The sequence below is a fragment of the Ovis aries genome, chromosome 15 (assembly GCF_016772045.2).
Source record: "Ovis aries strain OAR_USU_Benz2616 breed Rambouillet chromosome 15, ARS-UI_Ramb_v3.0, whole genome shotgun sequence".
NCBI lineage: Eukaryota > Metazoa > Chordata > Mammalia > Artiodactyla > Bovidae > Ovis > Ovis aries.
In genome coordinates, this window is record NC_056068.1 from 61,028,258 (window position 1) to 61,040,819 (window position 12,562).

The 12,562-nt window shown below is 36.4% G+C and overlaps 1 protein-coding gene across 3 annotated transcripts in view; it reads left to right on the forward strand.

Moving 5' to 3' along the window:
- The window catches only part of DNAJC24 (DnaJ heat shock protein family (Hsp40) member C24), a 78,797-nt gene that overhangs the window by 61,616 nt on the left and 4,619 nt on the right, over window positions 1–12,562 (forward strand). For 2 of the 3 annotated variants that reach the window (XM_012096148.5, XM_004016366.6), the window contains exon 4: window positions 8,585–8,653. The exons of the other annotated variant lie outside the window; for it this stretch is intronic. In XM_012096148.5, coding sequence (XP_011951538.3) covers window positions 8,585–8,653 — 69 coding nt within the window. The remainder of the gene's footprint in view (window positions 1–8,584; window positions 8,654–12,562) is intronic. 3 annotated transcript variants of the gene reach the window in all.

Here is a 12,562-nt window from a genome sequence, read left to right on the forward strand (position 1 = left end):
CAGTATAAAATAAATTTGAGTTCTGTGTACTTGGGAAGGAGACAGAGGTGTTTTGTTGGCTGATGTTGAATACTTTCTTGTATTTCATGGCTCAAAGTTGGCGCTCTTTTGTAAGGAAAGCCTCATATATTACCTGCAACCATTTATTTCTGTAAAAGATCATTTAAAGGGGCCCTTGGAATCCATATCTCTTTGCTTCACAAAAGAAATGATCAAAAGGAAAACTCTGGGATAGATAACCTAAAGAAAATTACCTATATTTTTTTCTCATATCATTTCCACTTCTATACTCTTGGTTGACATTTTAGGGCAGTGTTGGCCAGGCTGAAGAAACGCAGGCCTAGAAAAAGATGAGTAATATTCAGTTCCCAGATATTACAGATTTTGAAAGCAAGGTTAACTAGTGAATTTAATCAGTTAATTTCAGTTGGACGTATTTATCATATTGTTTTTAAGGATGCTTCCAGAGACTGCTTTCCACGTTCCCTTTGACAGGCATGTAGTTATTCAAGGTTAGTCTTTGCACTCCCAGCAACCAGGTGAACACTTTGGAAAATTTCTTTTAGGATTTATAAAATGTTCACATGAAAATACCTGTTGAACAGATTTTTGCACCTCTGTAATTCTTGTGGGGAATTTTCTTATATATTAAGCAGGTTTAAAAGCAGGTCAGAAGGGCATCATAGGAAAAGAATAGGGATCATGATTCAGTAGCTTTGTAGCGTGAGTCACACACATTTCTGATGTCCCGATAGCTCTTCTAGGGTGACACAGCTTATGCTTAGGTTACTTCACTATGTTCTGAAGAGGAACAGACCTTCGTTCGGATGAAGTCAGTCAAATTAAGTTATGTTGTAAAAAAAAAACAAAACAGATTGTGTCTGGAATCCTTGGTGGTATATTATTTTACATTAAGATGCATCTTGGTTCTCTGTTAGTGAATTATTTCGGTGATGTAGAGCCTTCACGCTACACAACTGGGCTCTGAAGGGGATTAAGCCAGACATTGTAAAGTTAATGTCTTTACTTGAAGCTACTCTCTCCTTACCTAGGTAGAAAAAAATCATTTCTGGTATTACACAATTCACTTCATCTGTTTATTAGGATAAATATTTGAGAATAAATCTTGGACCAAATGAGGAACATACCTTAAAACCCTACCATCGTCTATGCACCAGAGAACTGAATCAACATGGAATTTCTTAAATTTAAAATAAATTTAAAATCAAGTTAACACTAAAAACTAATTAATTCCATAAGAAGGGAATTAATACTTTTAAATGTAGATAATGCGAATTTGGGTTCACTGTTTGGAATAATAACCTAAGGCCAGTAGATATTTGTATAAATTATTTGCTAAAATTGACCCTTATAAAATACTTGTATTAGTCAGGTTCCACTTATGGCTATATCAGTATCTCCATTTGATTTTAGGAATTTGAAAATTGGTTATAAAAATGTGCTGCAGGTAAAACTTGGAGATAAGCATCAGCGGGCATGTTTTTTTTTTTTTGGTGACTCTTTCTGGGAAAAGTAAGTATGTGAAATGATGCAGAAAATCCATCTAGGCAGTTAGGGACTGGCCTTTCTTCAGAGAGAGAAGATAATATAGATAAAACTTTCTGTGAGGGTCCCCTTGCTTCATCTTATTTGTGACAAGAAGGCGACTGTTCACATTGTTACTTTTACTTGAATACAAATAACTGCTTTTGTAATTTCTCAGTGATCTTGAATAAAAATTTGGCTACTTTCAAATAAAGCTATAGAAACCTCTGGGCAAGACTGTAGTCATACTCCTGTAATACTTGGACATAATCGGAAGTTCTAATTTAATAACAGAGAAAATGTAGGGCTTTAGGAAGTTTGTTTCTCGTCTTTAACCTCTTTCCCAATTTCTACTCGAGTAATTGACCCAAATGAAAACAACGTTCAAAATCGAGGCTGGCCCACCTTTCCTATTGCTTGTTTTCAACACTCAGACTTGAAATCTTTGCTTCGTGTTACACTCTGATTACTTCTAGTTTGCTCAGTATATAACCAATGAGTTAAAAATGAAGGTTGGCATTTCTTTTTTTTTTTTTTCCTGTAGGTGATCTTTTTATTCTCATAGCTACCACAGCAATCCATGCCCGGATTATAACATACACTTACGCTATTTCCACAGCTGCTAATTGGCTTTCTCCGAAAGTCATTTTCATTTTGATTGATTGAGCTTTCTTTATTCTCACTCTTGTTTAAGAACATGTATAACTATACCCACTCCCTAACACAGCCGATTCACCTGGAATTTAAATGGGACAGAAGCTTTCAAGTTTGACCCTAGTTACTCTTTCCAACCTCATCAGTGATCACAAACTTGATGTGAATCTTCTCGCCATCCATTTGGGGATTCCCAAATGCCTCTGCTTATGCTGTTCGTAGTTTTACTCAGAGCACCCTCCCCTTCTGCTTCTTCACAGCGTGTTCTCTGTTCAAGATAGCAATTCTAGTCCTATCTCCACTCACACCGCCCCCCACCCCCAAGAGAAGCCTTACTTGGCTTTCTAACCTACTGTCATTATGTCTGACCTCTGAATTTAATCCACAAATTATTTTGATACCCCCCCCCCCCCATGGCTCCTCTCTTTCAGTTCTGTTTGATGTTTTGGAAGGACTAAATAATAATTTGGACAGTGTCTTTGATAATAATGGATCAGTTTTAATGGTACATAAAATTTCTTAATACTGTTACAAATCCAGACAAGGTCAGAAGTGGCAGCCATCCTACACTGTGGTACCTGAGGCTCCCCCAACTGCAACAGTTGAATCATTTTCCTATGCTCTGTTACAGACAGGTGAACACAAACATTGTGAGTTAATAAGTTAAAATAGCTGCCATTTGTTAAGCACTAGAACTATGGCAATTGTCTTTGAATCATTGCTTAACAACCTTGTAAGGAAGATATTAGTATCTGTTTTCCAGAGAAGGAGTCTGAGGCTGAGTTATTTGACAAAGGGCACATAACTAATGATTGAGGGGAAACTCAAAGCCCTTCTCTGACTTTAATCACTGTGCTGGGTTGCCAAGTCTTGAATAGGTGTGTACAGCCTACTGTTTTAGTTCCAAATAATTAGGAATGAGGCAATTTCAGGGTCAGAGTGAGAGGCCAGGCTTAATTCTGCTGCTGTGTTCTACCTTTCTGTAGTGAAACATGAAATTCAGTTTCCGGATTCATTTGGTACCTTTCATTAGCACTAGGTGTACGTTCAGTTTGTGAAAGCTCCATAGCTCCAGTCCATAATTAAGGCCCAAGTTTGTAGTTTTTCATCAGTATCAAAAGCCTTGCAGTTGTGACTCTTTAATTTCATCTGAGAAAGAATTATAGAGCTTTATGATTTAATGAGCAGGTTTCAAGTTAAACATTGCCTGATTCTGAGTCTCTTACCAAGGCAGAGACTGTTCTAAGAACAGTGACTATTAAGGGCAAGAAACAGATTTCCTTCAAGTTATTTACTATATGAAAAATGATTTTTAAGTGAAATTATTTTTAAGAAGGAGGTGATTGTTTAAAATTATTTGGTTTTAAAGCAGCAAGATACTGAGTTTAGATTTAACCTAAAGGAAAATACTGCTGTTTGCATTTACCACACTTGATGGCATCTGTCAGTTGGAAATAAACTTTTAAGTATTTAAAATGGCATAAAAATGAATACAGTAAACTAATTGCTAAATAAGAGTGTTCTGGGGACTTGCTCACTTGAGTAACACACAGCAGTCCCATACTTGAATAGTAGGGAGAGAGTTACATTTAGACTGGATCTTTTGGTCAGTAGTGGGTTGAATGGTTGAATCAGATTGTTAGATATCTCATCCATAAAGTTAAATTCTTCTTCGTGGTAGCTTTTTGTTGCTGTTATTTATTTATTTTTACTTATTTATTTGAATTGTAGCTACAGTTAGAAAAGGTTTCCCAGGATTAGGAAGTGTAATTATTTAGGCAGCAAACAAAGAGCTGTTTTAGAAATTTTACTATCATTAGGAGGAAGTTTTAAAGGACTGGAATTCCATTGTCTTGTAAGAAGTAAGAAATATTTATTGATTCCCAAATGGAGCTGAAAAAAACCTTTCCTCTTTTAGAAAGCTGTGAATGACCCAGCGAGAGCTCTAGTAAGCTTTACTGAACCAAGCTGCTAATAGTTATTTAATGTTATTCTTCAGTGTGAAAGAATCTCCGTAGATTTTCCTTTTAATCTCTTTGAATTGCAGGCTCATAAACCTCTCTGATGAGTCCTGCCAGTGTTTTCTTAGATCCCACTGTTGAGACAATGGAGCCACAGAATTCTTTCACTTCTTGTTGTCAGACAAATCCAATAGAACACAAGGTCAGAAGGGCCTATACTTCTAAAGGCTGAAAGATTCTTTTCCAAGTAACCACATAAATTATTTGATTTTATCATTACATTGGTAGGGAATCTCTATTTAATGATAGTGCTCTGTTTTCTACATGTAAGTAAATCTGGAAGTTTTTCTTGTCTCCATATTTGCCTAAGCTTTGTCAGCACAGTACTGGGTTTGAACAGACCTTAATGTTCCTATATATATACCTTAGAAAAGCTGAACCCATTCACTTCAAAACAATCTGCAATCACTTAGTGTCACTGGACTCAAGATGGAGTTCACCAAATGCCAGGCAATGTGTCTTCTTTCCAAAAGACTGTTTATTGTTTTGTTTTTTTTTTTTAAGTTATTACCATATTGTAGCTAAGATTCCAGATTAAAATCTTGGATCTCTCTGTTTGTTTAATTAAATCTCTTTCTGAGCCAGTTTCTGTTTTCTCAACATTTTTAGTAGTGTCTTATATGAAGGAGAACTTTGAGATAGGATTTACATTTTCAGATACATATTACAATATTTCATTGTAATGAGCAAAAATATTTATAATATGTAAAACTCAAAAGAAAACAAATTTATGTCTTCTGCAGATACAATGCATGATTAGTAGATAATAATCAAAGCTAATTACAGGGTTCCAGTGAGTTAAGGGCTACGGAGGAATTACATTTTCTAATTATAACTACAATGGTGGACAAGCAGAGATCATTGTTTAAAAAAGGAAAAAAAAACATTGGTTTTGTTTGTGCTCCTTCACTGTAATCCTAGTGTGTGGGGGGGTACTGTTGCCCCATTCCCTGGACACCTGCCTCTTAACAAAAGATCGGGATCTCTTCCCTCCCACCCCTCCCCCCCATTTAGATTCACCTTTTCCTTGTGTGTACCCCCTCTGCTCATTATACAGTTCTCCAGGGATCCCGTTTTCCTCTGACTTAATCACCCCCAACCTTTTTCAGAAGTTGTTAGATTATGGTCTTTTCAAAGGATACACCGTTTCTTATGGCGCTCTTTACTTCTCTCCCCTAAATTTTCTCTCCTTATTTCTATTTTAAATTATAGCCACTAGAGTTCTAACATACTACCTAAAAGTTTATTGAAGTATATCATACATCCTGAGAAATGCACCAGTCCTAAGTGTACAGCTTGATGAATTTTCAAAGTAAACACATCCATCTAATAAACCAGCACCCCCAGAAGGTGACTCCTTCCAGCCACTGGTCACTTTCTCACGCCCAACACCACAGGATAGTTTTGCCTGTAAAATTTCATATGATACAGAAATCGAACAGTTGCAGGTACCCTCCACTTTTCAAAAATTCGCTTTATGCCATTTTGCTTTCATGAGAGTAAATTTTCACTTAATGGAAATAAAGAGGATGTTCACTTTTATGAAAAAAAGTGAAAAATGAAAATAGTGTTCAACACTTGCTTTTCTGTGAGCCCCTTAGAGAGGTAGCATGCACCCTGAGCCCTGAGCAGCCAGAGTGGCACCGCCAATGCTGTTCCCCACTCTCTTTGGGAACGGGTGTACATTCAGCACCAGGCCACCACAGCTTTCAGCCAGATCTGTGAGCATCTCTGCTTTACCTGGAATTATTTTGTGCATCCATTAGGAAGATGTGTCTTGAGGTAATTGCTTCTTTGCTTTTCCCACCTTGGCTTAAAAGCTTTCATAGGAACACACTACTTTGATTGCAGGGGAAGCCTGTGTTCTCCTTTGTCTCAGATACTGACCTTTCAAACCAGAATCCCCACAAAACTTGGACTGTGTGCACACAGCATTGAATCATCAGGTCGATATATAAATGTTTAGATGGCCATAGAACAGGAGAATGTTTTAAAGACTCCTTTTAACTCTGACCTTGGGTAAAGTGCTAACCATTTTTGTGTTATATTTTCTTTCCCTTTACCATGAGATGTGGTCTAAACTGATATTTCAACTAAGTACTTAGCTAAAGTTCCTGTGCATAAAGAATTAAAAAAAATAATAAAAATGTAAAAGCCACTTTTTTTGAGTATGTGGAATAATAGAAAAGGTTCCCACATGAAATAGTAACTAAGTGATAATAACTGGCTTCCTTGTAGAGAAGCAGAATACAAACCTGACTTGCTCAACAGTTATATTTGCCACTTATGTCTCACTAATTATTTTAAAATAAAAATGGCATAATGAATACCTATGGATGGATTGTCTTTTGTACAATTAATGTATTACAGATGTCCAAGATAAGTTCGATTAAGGTTTATTCATCTTGTCATCACCTCTGGTCTGATTTCCTCTGATTTCAGCATTACTTAAAATATCTATCTGTAACATACCCTGGAATATAGGCAACTTGATTGTAAATTATTTATACCTGTTTTCTCCTTAACCAAGCCCTATTAAGTACCAGTTACTCCCATTCTTCAGTTCTAAAACAGTGTTTCATTTCTGCATTCAAATAAATTATCTTGGTCCTCCGGAGTAAGAAATTGAAACGTGATAAAATCCATGAGACTTTTAGGTAAAAATTTTCTCTTTAATTTAGAATACTAAATAACCTGTGGCCAAGTAAACTTATATAGAATGTGGAAATTAAATTGGTTTCTTCAGAAATGTATCCATACTGATACACTTTGGATAGGCTATTAAGTGGACACACGAAGATGGAAGAACCACCCCTTGGTCACTTTGCAAAAGTCTTTATCTTTGAGTTTTAGCACAGTTTAATAGAGTGTTGGTAGCCAATAAACATGAAGTGATATAATATTTGACATACCTTAATAGAAAACCATGGTGAGTTCAAAATATTGTAAAATCTTTTCATCTATTTTAAAATTATGTAACTCACCAATAAATTTTGAACAGGCAGTTATTAAATATAATTAAATTGCAGGCATTCACATAACGGAACAAAAGGAAGCATTCTCAGCAAGTGAACAAGAGACTAGTAAGACAGCTAAAGAAATTTTCATTGGGATGGAGGGGTGGACTTTAGTAGTTTCTTTTAAGCACTGACTTCTAGAAGAACAATACAAGAATACAGAAAGTATAACATGCCTTTAAAAACAAAGACAAGTTCTTCTCATCTGTAGTTGTTTTCTTTGTCCTGAAGTACACTTGTTTTAAGCAAGAGTGTATGCTTATACTACCTAGACCATCCCTACTAAATTCCTACTAAGGTGGAATCCCAGGTTTCTTTGGACTTTCCATCTGCAGGGAAAACTTTGGCCCAAGAAACAGCAATGGAACATCAACACAAAAAGGTTGTGTTGCATGGTTATTGACATATTTTAAATTAATTTTTCTTGTAAGTTACCCATCACTGTCTTGTGAGCAAATAAAAATCAGATGACCAATAGCCACTTACATTTGATTACAACCTTATTCTTTAAAATACTTTTAGCCTGATCTCAGTTGATTGAAAAGCATAATAAAAATATGTTTGACGTAACAAAATTCCATAGACCAGGTGGCTTAAACAACAGAAATTTGTTTCTCACAGTTCTGGAGGCAGAAAAGTCCAAGATTGAGGTTCCAGTTGATAAGGATCTTGGTCAGGTCTCTTTCTGGCTGGCAGAGGATCACTTTCTTGCTGTGTCTTCATGATACTTTCCTTTGTGCATGTTGAGTAGAGGGAGACCTCTCTCTTCCTCCTCTTGTAAGGCCATCAGTTCTATCAGATTAAGACCTTGGTCTTCTGACCTCATTTCACCTTAATTATCTCCTAAAGGCCTTATTTCCAAATATGGTCATGTTGGAAATTAGGGCTTCAACATAAGAATTTGGGGGATGGGATATAATTCAGTCCAGAGTGACCCTTATAAAGAAGATGAGATAATCTGAAATACTTAAGGTTTGACAACTAGTAAAATATTATAACTAAGGTTCAAATAATTTTTACCTGACTCCACACTGCCTTCCTTGGTCACACAGTTTATCTGAAAATTTCCCCCTACAAAATGCAGTTTATTAGTTGATTGCAGAGTCATCAAAACCAACTTCATGGTTTTACTTATGGCATACTTGTAAAAAATGGCTTTTATAATTATAGATGTTCTGGATTTTTTTTTTGTCAGCTAAAGTCAGGCAGCTTTAAAATTGCTATCAAAAGTAGTAAGCTAAGTTTTAAAATTAGAATTGTAGTGACCAGGCTGGAGTTGCCTGCTTAGCATTCTTCATGGTTATAATTTAAATATCAAATGAAAGTATCTCATTCTATATTTTACAGAAGATGATCTAAGAAATATGGGACCAGTAGATGCTCGAATATATCTTGAAGAAATGTCTTGGAATGAAGGTTGGAATTATTTTTTTCTCTTGATTACAGTCAGGAAAAATATTAGGGACTTTGTATGAGGAAAAAAAAATAACTTCATAGGATGTTTAGAAATCTTGAAATAACAGCTTGGTTTTTTATAATATGTGGGTGTTTTTGTTTGGAATATTTTTGTTTCATTCTAAACTTCAATTATTGGTGTCCCCCTGTGTGACTCATTCCCAGTTATTTTTCTGTCCTAATTAGATGTTAGGTACTTAAGGTTTCATATGGATTTCTTTTTTAAACTACTTTGATTTTTGGTTTACTCTCTATCTGTGTAAGAGGGAAAATAAAGTCAAAAGAGGTAATTTCTTCCATCTTATGTTGACACTTGAGATGAATTTCTATTAGAATATATGTAGAAGGGGAAAAAGTGCAGCAGTGACAGATTTTATTTTCTCGGGCTCCAAAATCACTGCAGATGGTGACTGCAGCCATGAAATTAAAAGACACTTGCTCCTTAGAAGGAAAACTATGACAAACCTAGACAGTGTATTAAAAAGCAAAGACTTCACTTTGCCGACAAAGGTCTGTATAGTCAAAGTTATGGTTTTCCCTGTAGTCATGTAGATATCAGAGTTGAATCATTAAGAAGGCTGAGTGCCAAAGAATTGGTGCTTTTGAATTAGAAGACTCTTGAAAGTCCCTTGGACAGCAAGATCAAACCAGTCAATTCTATAGGAAATCAACCCTTAATATTCATTGGAAGGACTGATACTGAAGCTCTAAGTGGCTACCCGTGAAGAGCCAGCTCATTGGGAAAGACCCTGATGCTGCGAAAGATTAAAGGCAAAGGAGAAGGGAGCGGCAGAGGAGGAGATGGTTAGAGAGCATCACCGACCCAATGGACATGAATTTGAGCAAACTCCAAGAGACAGTAGAGGACAGAAGAGCCTGGCATGCTGCAGTCTGTGAGCTTGCAAAGTCAGACACAACTTAGTGAAGGAACAACACAAATGTTTACTTTTGTTTCTTTATATGGAATCATAAATTGTCAGAGCAGGAATTTTGGAGCTTTATGTTTATCCTTCCTTTTTGATTATGTCTTAGGTGGAAAAGAAAAATCTGTCACTCCTTTTTACCAACCACAACTCATGTATTTTTCTCCTCTCCCATTAATAGAGTTTAAAAACTTAAATCTAACTTAATTTTTCATTCTTTGATTAGTTCTGTGAATTGCTCTGGTTAAATTTTATTCAGTTCCCTTTTAAAAGTGGAAGCCATGAATGCCACACTTCCATGTTTCTCTGGACAAATGAAGAAATCTTACTGTTTTCTAGCACTGTTGTGCATTTGTGTGCGCTCAGTCACTCAGTCATGTCCCGACTCTTTGCAACCCCATAGACTGGAGCACACCAGGCTCTTCTGTCCATGCCATTTTCAGGCAAGAATACTGGAGTGGGTTTCCGTTTTCTCCTAGAGGGGATATTCCTGACCCAGCAATCAGACCTGCGTCTCCTGCATTGGCAGGTGGATTCATTACCACTGAGCCACCTGGGAAGCCCGTCTAAAATATTCACATACTCTTAATCCTATAACTTTACTATTCACCCTGGAGTACAAATCCCTAGGAATCTATAAAAATTTATTAGTAAGTTGGATAAGTAGAAGATAAACAGCCTGTCCTTTCCAAAACCAAGTTTACAGGAATATTTTTTAATGGCAGATTCTCAACTTGGTGCTCTCAGGAAGTTGCATCTCAAGCTGTATTGACTTAGAAGGGGAATCATGTTTTTGTTTATGAGCCACTCTGTGCCTCAGCTGCCAATGTAAATCCTGAGTAGAGATCCTTACTTGCAGTGAATATTGGAAAACATGAGGTTTTACGTAACAGGGCTCCCAGGGTTTATGATAGTTTCATCAGAGTAAAACAGGAAGAGCTGCTGGGCTGTGAAAATAAAACATACCAGTGACACTGGTTTCACTGCTGGTTTGTGAAAGGGATAGATTAGAACATGTCATTTATCAGGGAGATCTACCCAGCTAAAGAGTATTTTTTGAAGATACAGTATTACCAGTTTATCAGTCTGTGTATGTGTTTGATGTGTTATTGAACAAATTAATTCTTGTTGAATTTCATGTGACTAGTATGTTTTATTTACTAATACATCCTGATAATATGAAAATAGTGAAAACTTTTTTTTAATTTTTACTGAAGTAAAATTTTAAAATATAATTTAAAATTTTATTTTAAATTAAGGCTATGGATTAGTGTTGTTCAAGCATCTGTTCAGTCAGCAAATATATGGGATTTTTAATAACAAGTGAAAATGCCAAGATATTGAAGGACATGTACAACATGAAATCATCAAGAATTATCATCTTGCTGTCTTTGGGACTCTGTACAGTACATTCCCTGGCAGTGAAAAACATAGAAGCATCCCAGCTATAGCCAACTGAATAGAAGCAGCTACAGTTCATCTTAAAAGCATAGACTGTTCTTAGATACTTATTTATATTAAGGTTTTTTTAAACCATTGTAAAGATAGAAATAATCCTTATCCTTATGAGAGAAAGTCCTGAACAAGAGCTGCATGAAGCCATTATTTTTGCAGGAATATTTAAAAACTGGTCTTGTGAGTTTTGCAATTGAATTTGTGATTTTGAATTGTTATTTGCAGTTACAAAAAGCAGTCTTGGCAGATGAAACTAAATAAAAAGTGTGATCAACTGAAGTAGTAAAAAATCAGTTGATGATGTGCCTTCACGGTTGTTTTCAGAATAACCTTGGAAAGTAAAGATCCAGAACAGGAGAAAAGTAGATGAAATCCTACATGATAAATATAGCCAAACTATTAACTTCTTGGTCCAAGAAGGACCGAGTAGGAAATGATGCATTTTATTATGCTGAAGATTGAGGCAAGCCCAAGAATTTGAGAGAATGAAGTCAGCCATTGCCTTTACACTAAGTGTGTTACACAACTCGTATGTTTTGTCTTCATTCAGTATATTAAAATTATGATTTCTGTGAAGATAACACTTTGTTAAGTGATGGAATAATTTAAGAAGAAAGTTAACAAGATGTAAGTTAACATTTGGAATCATCTATGAGAAAACTCCACAGTAGCCCATGGTGGTCTCTGCATCATTTACTAAGCACAAGTCACCTCACAGTGTTTCTCAGGGTTCACAGAGGTGGTAAAAAAACAAGAGGGAGATTTAAGAAAACCAATGATTAGAATATGCATATTTTTAGACAATTTAATAAAAATTCACTTTGGAATCATGTTCTATTACACAATATGTTAGCTCAGATAGGGAGGGATGTTAGCATTTTAAAATTCAAGATTAAATTATTTTTCTGTGGTGAAAATTGAAAAGCAGCATTGTGAATTAATGTTTCCTTCCTTTCCTCCCCTAGTAGCTCAGCTGGTAAAGAATCCGCCTGTAATGAGGAGTTCCTAGTTCAATTCCTGGGTTGAGAAGATCCCCTGGAGAAGGGATAGGCTATCCATACCAGTATTCTTGGGCTTCCCTGGTGGCTCAAGATGGTAAAGAGTCATCCTGCAATGCAGGAGACCTGGGTTCAGTCCCTCGGTTGGGAAGATCCCCTGAGGAGGGCACGGCAACCCACTCCACTACTCCTGACTAGAGAATCTCCGTGGACACAGGAACCTGACGGACTGCAGTCCATGAGGTTGCAGAGTTGGACATGACTGAGTGATTAAGCACAGCACAGCATAGAAAAGTCTTAGAAAAATCTAAGCTTCTCTCCTCTTTAATGGGCTTCCCTGATGGCTCAGTGGTAAAGAATCTGCCTGCAATCCAAGAGACCCGGGTTCAATCCATGGGTCGGGAAGATCCCCTGGAGGAGGAAATGGCAACCCACTTTAGTATTCTTTGCCTGAAGAATCCCATGAACAGAGGAGCCTGGCGGGCTATAGTCCA